This window comes from Microcaecilia unicolor, chromosome 6, assembly GCF_901765095.1.
Source record: "Microcaecilia unicolor chromosome 6, aMicUni1.1, whole genome shotgun sequence".
Classification (NCBI taxonomy): Eukaryota; Metazoa; Chordata; class Amphibia; order Gymnophiona; family Siphonopidae; genus Microcaecilia; species Microcaecilia unicolor.
Genome location: NC_044036.1, coordinates 98477990 through 98496707, shown reverse-complemented (window position 1 = coordinate 98496707; position 18718 = coordinate 98477990). Strand labels below are relative to the sequence as shown.

General features: G+C 41.6%; 1 protein-coding gene across 2 annotated transcripts in view; it reads left to right on the top strand.

Moving 5' to 3' along the window:
• Positions 1–18718, top strand: part of AXDND1 (axonemal dynein light chain domain containing 1) — a 134163-nt gene that overhangs the window by 98486 nt on the left and 16959 nt on the right. For both annotated transcript variants that reach the window (XM_030206601.1, XM_030206602.1), the window contains 2 exons: positions 6872–7012; positions 11022–11113. In XM_030206601.1, the coding sequence (XP_030062461.1) occupies positions 6872–7012; positions 11022–11113 (233 nt within the window). The remainder of the gene's footprint in view (positions 1–6871; positions 7013–11021; positions 11114–18718) is intronic.

Here is an 18718-nt window from a genome sequence, read left to right as displayed (position 1 = left end):
GCTATGAAATACATGAATCGTCAAGCAGTCTTGGCATTTTACTGCTGTGCTGATGGTGAATAGTATTTGATAAGGACCTTTACAGGGAGGTACAAGTAAAGACTTGCGCTGATGCAGCTTTATATGTACCCAGTTCCCCTAGTTTGGGGAATGCCATTGCTCCTTGGGCTGTTTGGAGGAGGACCTTACCCATCATTTACCAGAGGAAACAGAACAGTGCTGCAGATTTGCCTTCCACCAAGGATCACCAGCCTGAGCCATCTCTCTACCTCTACCAACTTCTGAAACCCTTGATTCTGGATGACTGAGAGTAAGTGAAGGGCCAGCAATCTCTCCCTTATGAAAAGAAGTCTCATCGAATACAAGTCAGAACCCAGATAGCTTTATTTTAGCTTGAATCCGGAAAGGGGGGCTAGATAAGGGTAAACTCACATTCTGTGATGAGGTTTGATTCACCAGTAACCGCCTTCTCAGGGGAAATTGCTATTAGGACAACACCTTCCTGAGCAGCCTGCTTCAATATGCAAAGGATTTGAATCTAACTCCTTGTTGGGTTTGTTCTCATTTACTACGCCACCCAAAGGGTGGAATTACTCGCAGCAGTTTCTTGGACCTATAAGAATTACACTTGGTGGTGGAGAGAGATACAACATAGGATCTTTTTAAACAGAGACAGAGGAGGGAAGAGGTCTGTCTGGCATGGATGTCCCTGGCAGTATGGAGTAAAGGTCCTATAACAGTTCAAAACATCAAGATCGGTTAAAACACATTGGCAAGGTGGGCAAGGAGTGGCCTAGTGGTTAGGGTGGTGGACTTTGGTCCTGGGGAACTGAGGAACTGAGTTTGATTCTGGGCAAGTCACTTAACCCTCCATTGCCCCATGTAAGCCGCATTGAGCCTGCCATGAGTGGGAAAGTGCAGGGTACAAATGTAACAAAAACAAAAAAAACAATCATGAGGGAAAATACCAGAAGCTTCATAGCTCTTCCCTGAATATCTTATGTGGACTCAGCCCAGTCTTTTGGTTGAGTGAGGACCTCATACTGGTCAGCCTCAGCACAAGTTTTAGCAAGCTTATTTTTTTTACTGTCCCGGACTACCTTTCTACCAGTCTAGAATTTGCAAATAATAAAGACAATGAAAATTCAAATGGCTGTCTTTCATGATTTGTGCAGTGAAGTTGATTCCTTTATCGCTATCAGTGGTCACTAATATTAAAAATTGGAATAAAGAGGCCGATATCCACAGCGATTTAAGAAGGTAGGCGAGGCTGCTGCCCCCTTTTGAAAACGGCTCAAAGATGGATGCTTTTGCACGAAAGACATCTAAAAAGAAGAGGCATTTTCCAAATTGAAACATCCAACTTATAAGCTCCAAATAAATAGGGACAGGCATCATTTTGAGAGAAATGACCACAAAGATATCACTGCAGATCAGAGGGGCAGCCTAGTGGCTAATGCAGTAGACTTTAAACAATGGCACTCAGGTACAGTTCCAACCATAACTTCTTTGCATTGTATTGTAAGCCCTCCAGGAACAGACTAAAACCTACGGTACCTAACTGTACACCATTACAATCGCCTTCCTCCCTGCATGTGTCTCCTGTATTTAGGTATAGTTGGTAATGTGGTGGTTTTGGAGGGATCACAATTTCCACTACAAATGTACTAGGTAGAGTGGGATTTGAACCTTGTTCACAGTCCACTGCAATGACCAATAGGCTACTTTTGGAAGCTGCTTGCTGCTGTGTTGGGTATGCCCATAATACCTGATGCTGTCATACAGCCTGGTATCCCCTTTCAGTTTCACGTCTTAAGGGAACGGGAGGGGGACAGCATCAACTGGGGGATTATGGAGGGGTCATGCCTTAATCCCTCTAGTGGTCAGATGGTCAATCAGAGCACGTTTTTGTTACTTGGACGTGATTGAAACAGGTCTAAAAACAAACATCCTTCTTTTTTTGACTTGGACATGTCTTCCTGTTCCATTATCGCAGAAAGACATCCTAATTTTGGGCCCACCCTAGCCCCGTCCAAAACACGCCCACAACATGCTTCCTTGCTATTTGGATGAACTTGGTGGAAAACATCCCATTTCTGCCTGTTTGAAAATTGCAGTTTTGACATTTATGGCAGATGGACTATTTTTGTCCATTTTGAGACATCTATCTGCTTCGAAAATGAGCTCCATACTATAACCCAAACACTTTTATATAGACAACATTTCTTTATTTATGCAATGTCAACTTAGTCATTTATGAAGGGGCCATACAAAGGGGCTGAATAATACTTCACAACAGTAATTAAAAGATAACATTAAAACACTTAAAGGTTCTAAACATGTGATATAAAGGTAAATTGGTACAAGAAAACCAGCAGTATAGTTTCATATCTGGACATTCCACAAATATCAAATTTCTGATCTCAAGGGCAAGTCAAACAACAAAGGAATAATTGCACACTGAAGGCATAAACTATCACTTAATCATAGGCTGAGTAAGCACCCTTTTTAAACAAAATTATATTCTTAGTACGGTCTAGAAGGCCAAGCTGCAAGACTGTAGAGAAAAGCATGTTTAACAGGGATATAGAGATTCTCTTCTAATAAGACATGAAATTGCAATAATACATAAGAGAAAATGATAAAGTAAACCAAGTTTGAAGACTTATCTCCCAATCACTGGAGTCAAAATAAATCAATACAGTGACTATTTTTACATACAAAGCAGTAATACAGAATGCACCTTTAGCTGTATACATATTGTGAGGAATGGGTTGATAAGCAGAAGCGGAAGGGGAGAAAAGGGGCCCTGCTTCCATGTAGAGGGGAAAGAGGGTGACTACAGAAACTACCGATCCCAGAAGGCCGCGCAAAGTAAAGGGGGGGAAGAGAGGGGAAACTACAAGTCCCAGAAGCCTGACTTGAGCAGGAAACAGGAGGTGGAGGACTTGCCTTCTCAGAGAAGCAAGGGGGAGGAGGCTGATTGGGAAATGAAGTCTGAGGAAGGGAATGAGGAACACCTGCTGGGGGAGGGAGGGGCTGAGCATATGGACTGGCAAGAGGGAGAAGGAGGGGGGGAACAAGAGGAGATGGATATCTCAGCTTTTGCTCGAGGCCAGGAGGGGACCAAAGGAAAGTAAGTCCTGGAAAACAGACTGTATGAGTGCTAACCCTGAGTGGGTGGTTGTCAGGAGTGAGTGCTGACAAATGAGGGAGGTGGGTCTCTAGGTTTAGCTGACAAGCAACTGCTAGAACCTAGGGGAACTCATACAGCAGCGGGAAAGTTTGCAACAAGATAGCATTTGAACTTGAGAACTGAACTTTGGATTAGAACTCTATAAGGGGGAGAGAAATGAACTGAAGGGGCCTGTGCCAGGAACAGGACCCGTATAGAAGCATTGTTCACTTGGGAGCCTGGCTGGAGAGAAGCCAGGGAGCCGATAGACCTGGTTGCTGGCCTAAAACAACTTTGCAGGCGTGATCTGCTAAAAGTAGATGACGGCCTCCACCTGAGGAAAAGAACTACTGTCCCGCAGGACAAAGGGGGAGAAAGGGGAGAACGGACACAGGGGGTCCCAGTAGACGGAACTGTTTTCTTTTGGCTACCCAAAGAGGAGTATCTTTTTCAGTAGCCCGCCAGTCCTGGAACTGATTGACGGACTTCAGGCGGGAGTGAACTCAGCAGAGGAAGCATGATCTGTGTTTGAATACCAGCAAGGAGGATTACTAGCAGTGCGGAGGTGATTCCCGGATCAGGGCAAGGAGGAGGCAACACCTCGAGCGGTGGACCAGTACCGAGGTGACAATATATATATATATATATATATATATATATATATATATATATATATATATATATATATATATATAATATGCCATTTGAATTTTAAAAAGAATGGGGAAATGGATTAATATGTGGCATCTCTGCCCAGAGTGTAGCGATACACAGACTCATGGCTGCGTGTCTCTGACTTGGACCCCATGGTACAGCAGAGATTGGCAGATGCTGGGGGGATAACCTTTTTGGAAAGAAGATGGAGGAGGTTGCTGACCTCATCAAGAAACACACTGACACTATTGATACTCTCTCCCACCGGGTGCCTTCTGCATCTTCCTCCTCATACAGGAGGTTTTCGAGCAAGTAGAAGAGGGGTCCCTACTACTCACAGAGGCATAGGTACACTCCTTCTCTATATCCCAACCCCCAGTACCTGGTCCTCATAGCCTGAATGTTGAGAACTTAAAATTTGCTTCCTTGCATCTTCCAGAGTATGTTTCCAAGGTCTTGCTGGCTTCCAGGAAAGATTCCAATAAGAGTTGTTAGTCTTTCAAATGGATGAGGTTTGCCGTCTGGTGTGAGGGCAGGGCACTAGATCCTATATCTTGCCCTACACAGACCTTGCTTGAATACCTTCTGCACCTCTTCAAGTCTGGTCTTAAGACCGACTCTGTAAGAGTTCACCTCAGTGCAATTAGTGCTTACCATCACCGTGAAGAAGGTAAGCCCATCTCTGGACAGCCTCTAGTGGGTCTTTTCATGAGAGGATTGCTTTTGACAAAACCACCGATCAAACCTCCACCTGTGTCTTGAGACCTCAACATCGTCTTCACCCAGCTGATGAAAGCTCCTTTTGAGCCGCTAGATGCCTGTCATCTGAAGTACTTGACCTGGAAGGTCATATTTTTGGTAGCTGTTACTTCTGCTTGCAGGGTCAGTGAGCTTCAGGCCCTAGTAGTGGATCCACCTTACATTAAATTTAATCACAACATAGTATTTCTCCTCACACACCCTAAGTTCCTGCATAAGGTTGTATCAAAGTTCCATCTAAACCATTCGATCGTTCTTCCAACATTTTTTTCCCAAACCTCACGCACATCCTGGCAAAAGTGCACTTCACACCTTGGACTGCAAACAAGCATTGGCCTTTTATTTGGAGCGGACTAGGCCCTACAGATAGTCCACCCAGCCATTTGTTTCTTTTGATCCCAACAAGATGAGGGTTGTCATCGGGAAACGCACAATCTCCAATTGGCTGACAGATTGCATTTCTTTCACTTATGCCCAAGCTGGGCTAAATCTTGAGGGTCATGTCAGAGCCATGGCTGTGTCGGTAGCCAACTTAAGGTCAGCCTCTATAGAAAAAATTTGCAAGGCTGCAACATGGTCTTCAGTCCACACATTCACATCCCAGTGTTGCCTAGAGCAAGATACCCAATGCGATGGTTGATTTGGAAAGGCAATTCTACAGAATTTGTTTGGGGTCTAGAATCCAACTCCACCCCCCTAGGCCTGTTCTGTTCTAGGCTGCACTCTCACACAGTGTGTGTGTGTGTGTGTATATATATATATATATATATATATATATATATATATATATATATATATATAGTTTCAGGTTAATTCATTTTTTGACCTCGTTTTTGCAAGGTCCTGTTGCCCTACTGATGTTGTTTTCAGTGAGCCTGGTAGCTAGGGAGTCCCACATGTGAGAATATGGCCTGCTTCTCCTCAGAGAAAGCAGGGATACTTGCCTGTATCAGGTATTCTCTGAGGACAGCAGGCCATTCATTCTCAACATACCCTCCTACCTCCTGTTGGAATTGTCTCCTGTCCTGATAGCTATACTATTGTACTACTGATCCCTTGCTCTCACAGCGGGTGGGGACACTGTTGTGTGGATTTAAAGCTGTATTACACTTTTTAAGTGTTCCACGCTGGGCGACATGGATGACATCACCCACATGTGAAAATGAATGGCCTGCTGTCCTCGAGAGAATACCGGCTACAAGTAAGTATCCCTGCTTTTCCATCTACCTCTTTCAGAATATACATAGTTTATATAGGCTTTTCACTAATATAGTAAGTATTGTCTTTCCATAATGTTCTCAAAAGAATTTTACTGATTTCTCACAATAAGTAATTGGGTTGCCAAGACAAGTAGCTATTGGCTAATGATTGTTACTTATCAACTAAATTTACAATTTCACAGACACTAAAGGCCAATTGCATACAACTCTTCATTCCTCAGAATGACTCTCTCCCGTTTCTCAGGGTTACATTCTGTATGTGGTCTTTACTGATATCAGCAAGTTCTTATTTTCCTATGTAACCCTAATGTGCACAGATATTTTTCTGACTTGGGAGTAATCTAAGGAAAAACTTCTTTATGGAAAGGGTGGCAGAATGTATGGAACAGCTCCCCAGTAGAGGTGGTGGAGACAATGACTGTATCTGAATTCAAGAAAGTGTGGAACAAGCACATAGGATCTCATAGGGATAGGAAGAGTTAGTATGCGTGGGCAGACTGGATATGCCATATGGCTTTAATCTGCTGTCATTTTCTGTGTTTTGCTGTTTCTTTTATTTCTATTCTTTTAATGTGACATGTTGGGGGGGGGGGGGGGGGAGTCTTTATTCTTCCCTATCTTTTTGCAAGTAATGCATGATTCTTTAACTGCTATTGCACTGTTGATTGATGCAAAGTAGTATGATGGAGAATTTTGAATTTCGCTTATTACTGGATTATGTAACCAAAGGTAAATGTAATTCACAATTATAGAAATGTATTGTTGGGAATATAAATTGAAAAAGAAGTGTACTGTAAATACAAGACTGTGTGAACATTTTTGTACTTGCAGTATGCAGTTCTGTAAATATTATCACACTACTGCAGAACTCAGCAAATGCTTTGTTACTAGACTAACTTTATAACGTCATTTGTAAATTTTGATTTGCGTAATTAGCTTCTACTGTGGCCTCTCTTCCTTTCTGGCATGTTCTAATTTCCCATTGGATGTAGGATAGAAATTGCAAGACAGACTCATATTTGATCAGATATCCACTTTTGTCTCCTCTTATTTATACTTACAGGATTTCTGGACACCAACTGCCATATCAGATCAGCCTAATGTAACAGATGGATTGAGCTATGATTTCATGAAGATCATTGGTCATGATACCAACATTTTTCAGAAGTCCCTGAAGGTGAAAGAAGAGGCACTGTCACCAGGGGTAATAATCTCACATGTTCAGATTTAGCCTTGTGTGTACTTTAAAATGAATGCATGCATTCACACTCCACTGCAAATGTTCCTGAATTGGCTTTTATTGGGACTTTTTTTTATTTACATGATGCCTATGATATTGATAGCACTGTCTCTTTAATTTCTCAGTCCTTCAGCTAGCAGAAGGAGGTTAAAGTTCAAAAAGAAAGGAGGCAGGGCACAGAAATGGTTATCGTATTTAGTTATAATAATGAACATTGCGTGGTAGTAAAGCCTCTTGTGTGATTTGAAGAGAAAGGGTTAGTTTGATTTTAAACAGTCAGAACTGGGCTTCTCTTTGAGATTCCAGCTGGATTGTATGATCTGATTGGTGTCCACTGTAATCTGAAATAAAGTTTCAACACACTTCACATAGACTACTCAATGACGTTTTGATGATAATGAAGAAAAAGACAACGCTAATAAACATAGAGAGCCAGTGGCTAGTTATTCTTAGAAGCAATCATTCCTATATACCACTGTAGCAGCCTCTCACGTAAAGAGGTGAGGATAGCCCCAGGGTTCTGTATGAAAGAAGGAAAATGGTAACTGGCACTTTAAAACACAGGACAAAAAAAAAAAAAACAGAAAAAAGAGCACCAGTGCACCTTGGATAGGGGTAGACAAAGCTCAAGGCCTTAGCCAAATTGAAAAAAGCAAATGGCTACTGTGGGTATATCTAAATAAAACACCTTTATTGGTGATTTTCACACATAATTGAGGCAATTGTACAACTGGGTGCCTCCATTTAAGTACCGAAAGGCTTTGTGGTGGAAGTCAATACTATAACGGTATCTGGGGGGCCAAGATTTCATTATAGATTGCTAGTTTAACTCAGTATCAGTGAGCCTTACATTTATGTGCCCACAGTTACACTAGCCATAGATCTGGCGTAATGTGGCCATGTAAATGTGGCAGGAATGAGTTCTGTAAGTTATGCACATAAGTGGAAGCCCCATCTGTGCTCCTCTCATGTGTATACTCCTTTGCATTTATGTGCTTTGTAATTGACATGCACCTTGCTTGCACTTTTGGGGTAAGTTTACAATTCCCTGTGCAAAGGCAAATGTTCTATAAAGTTATGCATGCAAGGGGCACATAAATATGGGTATCTGGATTATAGAATTCCTTTTCATGTGTATATCCTGTTGGGTCATGATTTTGGCACCTCAACTCCTCAGCTTCTTTCTATTCTGTTTCTGCCATCATGTTGCAAAACTTCACACCGCCAAACAGCCTGGTTCCTCAGACAGGTGCCACAAGTGTACAGTGTACTGGATGTTTAGACAAAATCCAGAAACGTATTCTAGGCAGAGATAAAGTTGGGGGAATATTAACTGCCTTCCCTAAGGGGCAAATAGCAAACCATGTGTAGGGGATCTCAGAGGGGATGATGTTGGCTGTAAGAAAAATAGCAACAGTGTACAAATAAAAGGATCTTGGTAGGTATGGAGAGTCAATATTCAAGGCCTAAACTGAAGTGAACAAAAGACAAGTAAGCAACATAGGTATATGTAAATAAAAGCACATTTATTGGTGGTTACCACATATGAAATATTTACACCACATATGAAGTATTTACAGTTCAAAAACAAAATTCATAAAGGCAAATTAATGATAGTAAAGTGCTTGATGCAGTGGGTATGGAGTTTCAGAAGCCTTACACTTGAAACACTCCTTCTCTTCTACTTCCTTAAGGTCCCAAGAGAGGCACCTCACTCCTATCTTGGTTGATATGCAATTAATTTCCAAAGGCACACAACTCCAAACAATAGGTACCTCCAGACAGGAACCACTGTATAGTGCAATTAAGAGTCAGACAATATCTCAACCTTCCTGGTCCTCAAAATGCAACAGTGTTACCCCGCCCCCCAGTGGTGATGTAACTTAGGGAATATTTGCTATCCTCCTCAAGAGGGAACAATTTAATTCCAAAAAATTAGCAAATGATGCCACTTATGTGGGAGGCAAGGAATGCACTTGAGAGGCAGGTCCCTTCAGCTACAGCTCTGGGTTTTCTCAGAAGTAAAATTGAAATGCACCTGGGATACAGGTCTCATCATTTACAACTCTGAGTTCTTTTCTTACTTCTTCCAGACAGTCCCTGGTACATCTCTCTGTTCTGGGCTCCTCTGTTACTGGATTCAGTAGCAGATCTCTCTTGTTCAGATCTATTTGGATCTTAACTCTTTTTTTTTTTTTCTTTCTTTCTTTGTTGAACTAGTAGCTCAGTTAAGCCTAACTGGCTTATAGATGGTAGCACTCCTAGTTGGTGACCTACCAGCCGTCAAGAAAGTAGTTCCCCAGGCTATAGCTGAACCCCTTATGGGGCCCCTACAGCCACTCCTGCTCCTCAGACTCTTTTGGAGGAAAGGAAAATGCTGCCTAGTCCCCGAGTGTAGGGCTGTCTATTTTTCCCTCCAAAATCTGAAAGGGAGATGCCCCTTGCCCAAGACTGACAGGCCGACCCATTCTCCACAACTTTGTAGAAAAAACCAAATCATTTTAGAAGCAGGGACTCAAGAATGATGTTCTTTGTGTATTTAGAGGGTACACTATAGTGATTCTGATACACAAGTATTAGAAAAAAATAACAAAACCTTCCACAAGTCTGGGCAATGAGGGTTGCACCTGGGAGTCGGGTCCTTTCCACAATAGCAATGGGTTCTTTCAGAAATGAAAATGGGATGCACCTGGCAGATGGGTTCCACTCACTGCTTTGAGACTCTTTATTCTTCCAGGCAGCTGGAATCCCAGGTACCTCTTATTTCTGTCCTGGGCTCCTCTGGCTCTTGGATCTGCAGGTTGATTTTTCTAGCCATGTTACTCTTTATTTATTTATTTATTTATTTATTTATTTATTTATTTATATCCCACGCTTTCCCACTCAAAGCAGGTTCAATGCGGCTTACATAGTACTACTACTACTACTACTACAAATCATTTCTTTAGCGCTACCAGTCGTACGCAGCGCTTCACAAGTAAAAGGAATACAGAATATTGTTAGAGAGGGTAAAAGTTAATTATACCAGAATAATAGATGAGATGAGTAGGTAGAAAAAGGCAATGGAGAGGGGAGTAAGGTGGGAGATGAAGTCTGAGTCAGTCGTTATCATGGGGGTATGTGTTAGGTAGATGGTTCATAAGATTAATCTGGATAGGCTTGCTTGAATAAATGGGTTTTTAGTGCTTTCCAGAAGGGTAGGTAGTCGCAGATTGATCAGATAGATCTGGGGAGAGCATTCTCTAAGACACTACGTAATTTGAGTTTACTAGTTACAAGACTGCCAGCTAGATTTTCAGTATCCCTTTGAGAAGGTTGACTGTAGATGTTATGTGAAGCATCTTCAGAGAAGCATTGCTCTATACTCTTCTTGATGCATCCTGTGTTAGCCATGTATGAGCTATTCCACGTACTCTCAGAATATAGGTAAACAGGAGGGAGTCAAGATTCAGAAGGGCTTAGGTGGTTAGTATTGGGTGCGAATCACAAAATCCTTTGTTTTTTAAACTTTTATGCTGGTCAACACACATTATTATCTGGACATCTCATTGGCATCAAGATGTCCAGCCAAATGTTATGCATTTAGGAGAAGACAGGATCAGAAACTTTCCAGGAGTGAGGCCAAAAGTTATCTGGATAGCAGCAATATTCAATTGCCATCTGGAAAGCTTTATCCATTTAGTGAACCCACACTAGTTTATCCATTGAAGCTTAGGACTGCATATTCATTGTGTTCTTGTTTATGCTATTTTACGTACTTGTAACTCACGTAACTCACGTAGAACAGGTAGGGCCGCCAAATGCATGTCAAGATACGTATTGCTTATTTGTTTATGGCTGTGGCTGTATGGCTGAACATTACCTCTTGAGATGACTAAATGATCAATCATACACCATCTTGATAGGTCAGAAGATGTTAACTTCATCCTAAAGGAACATTGTGCTTATAAGGGTTTGTTTATTATCTCTGTAGAGTACAGTGAAAGTCAGCAAACCACAGACTGTGAAAGCTCAGGAAGCATTTAATTCATTGGCAGCATTGGATCATCTACAGCAACAGCTTCTGTAAGTTGTATCAACAGAGAATCAGAAAAGACAGCATACTAGTAAAGCAATAAATAGCTTATAGTATTATGAACCAGGTGCTCAGATTACAAGACACTGCCTCACACCCCCGTTCACTGAAAGACTCCTGGAAATTCCTCATACCAGTTTTCTTATCGATAGGTTCTTGCACTTAAAACATCTTCTTATAGTGTCTTGCACCAGATTGTCTTATTAAGATCTATATGTCTGAGCTGTGAATTCCAGTGACTATTTTCTGACACTTCGTTCCATCAGCATCTAACCCATAGGTTTTAGTTTCAACATTCCCTGACATTATTTCACCGTAGTATTTAGTATTAAAGTTGGTGAATTTTAACAATTAGGAGATCGTTTAGAAGCATCTACATGTAGAAATAACAGCAGTTAACATGTAGAATTACATATACATGTAAATGTCAGTTTCAGAAAGCTGCTATTTCCACATGTAGATGCCCCAGGATGCAGAGATTTCAAGGGGGCTGGTTTGGGTGGGAATATACATATTTTCCACCCTGGCTTTTGCACATTCTCTGAGGTACGCACAAATAATTATGTGATTGATCGGACCTGGGGTGTTCACAAATGGATCAGGGGGCAATTGTGCTAATCTGTGTGGTATTTACACCACTTGAGAAATTCATTCAAAACAGTTATTTCACTTGGTTTCTCCTTAATTGGCTCCTTTTGTACTTATAGCTTTGTAAAATCCAGCACACATATGTGTAAGTACCAGAAAACACACATGTATATTTTGATATCGACACCTACACATATTAATGATGGTGCATACATGTGTAAAGCCTGTAGTGATGCCAGCCCCTTCTTTTTTTTTTTTTTTTTTGAAGAACTTTTCATTTTCAAGTGTAAAAAGCTTTAAGGAACACATATGATCACTTGCCCTGTTTTACTCCCAAAACAGTCCTCACCCCTTCCTTTACCTCATTTTCAAATACTTGAGTAATGCCCTCCATTCCTTCTCAAATATCTCATGCTTAAGATGACAGGTTAGGGGGGTGCAGAGAGAGAGAGAATTACTAACTGGTAAAGGGGAGTGTGAAAACTTCTGGCTGTGGCAGGGGGATTCAGAGACAAAGCAGTGTAAACATGGGCATGTCAGATAAGATACAACAGATATGAGGCCAAAGGTAAGGCCTTGAATAACTAGGGAGAGACCTCTAAAAGGTCCAGTGTACAGCCTATGTGGAGCCAATTTCCAATGACAAAAGTAGGTTTGTTCCATTCTGCATCATCAAGGTGGATGTGCTAGTTTCCACTATTACCAAGAAGACAACGATCCATGTGGAAGGAGGTGCTCCCCTGAAGTGCTAGATGGAGGTGCTGCTGAAGCACGTCTTTGGGATGCAGGCCTTAGCATTGCAGATGACAATTTATGGAGGTTCTGTTGCCTGGTTAGAGCAGTTGCCAGAGAGTTCCATGGGAACCTCATTGAGAAAGGTCTCAGAGGCAGATCCTTTGGAGATAGACTTGGCCTTTTTAACGGATACATTGATACATCGAGTGAACTCATTCAGACATCAGCTCATAGCATGGTGATGTTGGTGGCCACTTTGGAAGTATTTGTGGCTTAGGAACTGGTCTGCAGATGTCTTCAAAATCTGGGCTCAGCAAACATTCTTTCAGAGGGAGGCTGCTGTTCCATGAGTACCTTGAAAAGCTAGTGAAGAGCTTGGGAGAATCATAAGTTGTAAAACACAAGTAACTACAAACAGGCGTATGGTGTCTAAATTGCCAAGTTTTAGATGTACGAATATAAGTGGAGGGAAAATACCTCAGATACCCAAAGATATGGAATATATATCACACTTTCTTATATGGGTAGCTCCATTTCCTTCAATGGTCTAAAAAAAACCCTTTGGGTTATTATTTTTCCATTTAATTATTGAAAATTTTTTCTTTTCATATTTTAAATCTATAATGCTGCCATCATTCAATATGCCATTTTTACAGTTAAGCTGAATCAGTATGGACCAGTTGAGCACTTAACTTGCAAGCCCAACGCGGCAACCCTTTCACCCTGTGGCTTACAAAATAGCAATTCTTGTGCTTAACAGCTACATCGGTTCTGAAAAGAAAAATAACAGCATTAGAATCACAGTAAAATGTGCATTGAAAACTTGAACATCTAAACTGAACAACTTATGGATTCTGGAGACTGCTTCTCTTATTGCCCATGATACAAAATGGTTTTTCACATCCATTGGCATCTTATTTAAACACAGATGCCATTCAGCTTCACTGACCAGATGGAACAGACAGTGTTACATCAGTGCCAAATCTTAGTGAGAAAAAAATCAAGTTAAATTCTATCCAATATTCTGTCATTGTTCTCAAATGAACTTTTAATGTGGAGGGTAGCCTAATGGCTAGTCTAGTGGCCTGAAACCCTGGAGAACTGGATTTGATTCTCACTGTACTTCCTTGTGACGCTGGGTAAGTCACTTACCCTCTATTGCCCTGAACTTCAATAATGGCAAGGGAAAGTGTTTCTGACCAAGAAATGGCTCAGAAGTTGCAGGTATACTAATACAGAGCTGAATGGGGCTGGACCAACCCTAAGTGTTGAAAATATGTGGTATCAGTTTAAAGGCTTTTTTCTTCTGTTTATAGTGGAGAAAAAGACCTCAGTAGTCATAGCGTGGCGATAGAACAGCGAATGTACTCAATGCCCGCATTTCATTGACTCCGTTATTATCACTGGTCATAAAAAACTCCACTTGTATATAAATGTGGGCTAAGAATGAAATAAACTTTAACCCATCAAAGATAGTCAGAATCGTGATGTTTAAAACTTGCTTAAACAAATAATGTTACTTAGCTTTTGCAGTTATGCCCAACGGGGCTCTCCGTTTCACTCTGCAATATAGCTTCCTCAGGGGGCCAAGTAACAATGGGGCTCTCTGTTTCACTCTGCAATATGGCTTCCTCGGGGGGCCAAGTAACTCATGGCAAATCACGATGCCTACAACCCAAAGTAATACCACAAATTGATCACTTGAATGTTTATAGTGAAAACACTAAATATAAAGTAAGGTGTATTAAAATATAGAACCACAGACAAACTTAAGCAATGGCGTCCTTTTCTCATGTGACACCGGTAGTGAAAGCACCAACCAGAAGGAGTGCTAGAGTATTTAAACCGTAAGAATAATTGACAACACATGCGCTTAATTGTGAGATGTAAATACCTGATGTAAAATAATTAGAAAAACACAGACCATTCTATTTGTGAATTTAAACCCCGTGGTTCGAGGGATTGTAGTAAATAAATCCATTTCTGTTCCTTTCTAATCAAAATCTTATTTGTCCCCCCTACGAATATTATGAGAGACATGATCAATGGCAAAGCATCTGAGGGAATCAAAATCATGGCCCTTATCTTGGCAATGAGCCACTAATGGGGCACCTCTCTTCACCAATTTGATGCAGGACCGGTGTTCAGTAATACGATGATACAAACGGCGCTTTGTTTTACCAATGTAAAATCTCTGACAAGGACATGCAAGAATGTAAATAACATGTGTAGTCTGACAATCTGTGTCATATCGTAATTTATAGATCTTGCCATCAACGGGATTCCTGAACTCATTTATTTCCAAGGTAATAGTGCACGACTTGCAATGATGACATTTCATGTGTCCGCCATTGATCGAATGTTGAATCAAAGGGGGCAAATTAGCGGGACTGATAATCTCTTTCAAATTGTGTGTTCTAGAAAAAGCTATTCTGACTTGTTGATTGCAAAAAATGGAATGTGATTGCATGATAGTCTAATTACGTTTTATAATTCTCCTCATACAATCTCACCTTTTGAAAATTGAATTACAAACGTATTGATGTCAATCGGACCCTTTTGTGAACGTGTAGAACCCTGAAGTAGAAGGTTTCTGTTGTTATGTTTAGCCCTCTTGTATGCTGTTTTAACTACCCTTTTAGGGTAACCCCTCCTAATTAGATCTTTTTGAAAAATTTTTGAGCAGATCTTGAAATCCTCCTCATTCTCGCAGACCCTTTTAAATCTTAAAAACTGTGAGAACGGAGTTGCAGGGCCAGGTCAGGGCCTTGCTCAGTGCTCCAAAATCAATAGCCTGGGACTATCTGCAAGTGTTGCAGATTGATAGGGGTGATTCTGGAACTGGTGCCGTGGATGAAGGCACACATACATCTTCTATAGAGAGTGCTGCTGTCCTGGTGGCTGGCACAAATGCAGGCTCTGGACAAGGTGCTGCTGCTTACATGTTCATGGCTCGGGGCAGCCTCTCCTGGTGGCTATGGACATGCAGTCTGCTTCAGGGAATGGATCTGGAGTTTCCCAAATGAACCATAGCAACAACGGATGCCAGCTTCTCTGATTGTAGACACCATTGATAGGGAGAGGTAGTCCAGTGCCGGTGGTCATTAGAGGAAGCAGCCTAGTCCATCAACCGTCTGGAAGCAAGAGCCATCTATCTGGCACTGAAGGCATTTTTTCCACAGCTTCAAGGCAGGGCAGTCTGAGTGCTATGAGACAATTCCACAGCAGTAGCCTGTGTCAACTAGCAAGGAGGAACACAGTGTCAGATGCAAAAACCTCCGGGAACAGTACTGTTTAGTGGATGAAGAACATTTGTACATGAAAGAGGAGTGGGACTTGGGTGTGATCATATGTGATGATTTTAAGGTAGCCAAACTGGTAGAAAAGGTGACTGTGAAAGTTAGACGGATGCTTGGATACATAGGGAGAGGAATGGCCAGTAGGAAAAAGGAGGTGATGATTACCCTGTATGACTCTGGTGAATATTGTGTACAATTCTGGGGACCACACCTTCAAAAAAGATGTAAACAGGATGGAGTCGGCCCAGAGAGCATCTATTAAAATGGTCAGTGGCCTTCATAATAAAGCGTATGGGGACAGATACTTTGGAAGAAAGGCAGGAGGGGGAGATATAATAGAGATGTTTAAATACCTATGTGCATAAATGCACAGGAGGTGAGTCTCTTTCAATTAAAGGAAGCTCTGGAATTTTGGGGCATAGGATGAAGGTGAAAAGGGATAGACTCAAAAGTAACCTCAGGAAATACTACTTTACAGAAAGGGTGGTAAATTTGTGGAACTGCCTCCTGGTGGAAGTGGTGGAGACGAAAATTGTATCTGAATTCAAGAAAGCTTGGGACAAGTACATAGGGTCGCTAAGGGAGTGATAAGGAGAGAGATTGGCCACAGAGACCTTGGTATGCCTGAAGGTGGAAGTCCCTCTGAGTCTGATCAACAAGGATTCCCTGTTGGTGCAAAATCCAGTACAAATGCAGGACACAACTCTGTTTTGTCTTACAGTATGGCTCTTGAGAGGGCAAGGCTTCACAAGAGGGAGATACTCCTCTCAGGGAATATTAAACTTATTGCATTCCTGGAAAATGTTGACATCCTTAGAGAATTTGGAGGATTTTGAGGTATGGTGCCTTGAATGGCAGGTGGCGATGTTATGAGCATCTATCTTGGAGATTCTGGAGTTTTGCCAGGATGGTTTGGATAAGGACTGGCACTTGCTTCCCTGAAAGTACAGGTTGTGGCAATAGCATGTTATAGCGGGGTAGGTACAGGGCAGAGCCTTGGGTTTTCATCCAGATGTGGTGCATTTTCTTAGAGGAGTTTTGATCAGGCCTCTGAGGCATCAGTGGTTCCTCTTTGGAATTTGAATATCGTCAGCCTTTGTATGAGCACCATTTGAGCCAGTTCAGAACACCTTCCCGAAAGAGGTCACCTTGAAGATGGTGTTTCTAGTGGCTATATGTGTGGCTGAAGGGATTTGACAGCTGCACGCATTGTAGGGAGCTTTTGCTGATGATGTCTCAGGAGAAGAGTTCCTTCCTTTCTAAAGTGGTTTTGCCCTTCCACATCAATCGGTCTATCTGCTTACCAGTTTTTCAAGAAGTAGGGGACAAAGAAGTGAGAAGAAGTCATAAGTTGGATTGTGGGCCAGATGCTGCACCATTATCTGAAGAGGATGGAAGAATTTGAGAAGTCCGATTGCTTTTCTTGTTTCTGGGAGCTAGGAAGGGGAACACAGCCTCTAAGGCAACTGCCACACACTGGATTAAGGAATTGATCATGTTGGCACATATTGTTCAAGGCCAACCACCTATTCCTTTGGCTCAGTCAAGCATCATTGTGGACAGAGCATAGACTAATTCTGCGACAAGAGATTTATGGATCAGCTACCTGAGATTCATTACATTTCTTTGTATTTCATTATTAACTGGACATTCAGGCCAGACAGCCTTTGGAGCAAGTGTTTTGTTTGCTGGAGTGGAAGTAACATGCCCCAAGCAAACACTGCTTTGGTACATCCCACATATGTGGACTGGTCTGGAGGAATGATCAGAAAGGAGAAATTAGTGCTTATCTGGTAATTGTCTTTCCTTGAGCCCCTCCAGATCAGAACAGAACCCACCCAAATGTTTTCAAAGGAAGAATGGATGGTTATGTGGGGAGGGGGAAGTGTTACTGGTTCTCTCCCTCTGTCTGCTGAGTTGTCTGTCTTTGGTTATCCCATATTTAAGTGAGGGAAGTTCTTGTTGCTGCTTTCTTAAGTAAATACTGGCTGACAGAGTGCAGCAGAGGATACTTATAGTGTGATGTCACAAGCCAGTAGTTTTCAGTTTCCACTTGCCTGCAGGAGAGCATATACTCATGCATCTGGACTGTTCTGGAGGAACTCATGGAAAGAAAATTAGCAAGTAAGAGCAATTTCTTCTTTTTTTTTTCAGTGTTAGTATCAGATTCAGGGAAGTCTTGAACCAGTGACTTTGTTTTAGGGAGACAACTGCCTGAGGAGCTACTCTGCCTCTTGAAAGTCTGCTATAGTCAGCCAATTTGCAGGTGTCTTGTATTTGTGCTAATCGTAGTTCCTTCTTCCTGATTGGCCCAGCAGGAACCATCTCAGGGCAGGCTTGAGCATTTCTGCCCTGCCTCTGGGCTTGTTTTCTGTTGCTTCAGTGTTGTTCTTGCCCAGTTCTGCTCTACAAAGAGATCTAAAAACGAAATGAAACAAAGCAAAAATGTAGCAAACTGCTAAAACCTGTAGTTTCCTTTGTTATAATCTCACCAAAAATCATCCCTTCCTTTCTGTACTCACTCCCAAAACCCTTATCCACACCACCAACTTCAGACTCTGTTGCTTCTACCTTTCTGTGCCATACATATACTCCATCTCTAGCCCTATTCAGATCCAGGCTAATAGCCCATTCTTATGCGGCTGCTTGTAAGTGTTAACCCCTTGTCACTTCTTTAATATCCATGTTGCTTTAATCATCTCCATAATAACCAAAACACCATAATCTCTTATTTATTCTGTTTTGAATAGATTCTAAACTTGTGTTGAGCAGGGATTGCTCTTATGTAGTGCTGTTTACATCTACTAACACTATAGAAATAAGTAATAGTTGCTTTTACTATTATTGCTACTGCTACTAACATAAATTGGAAGAAATTGTTATACACCTGCCAGATAACGACTATGACCATGTTTTTAAGCTTATTTGATGTTTTTCTTAAGTAATCACTTTTCCTTTTGGGCACATCGCATA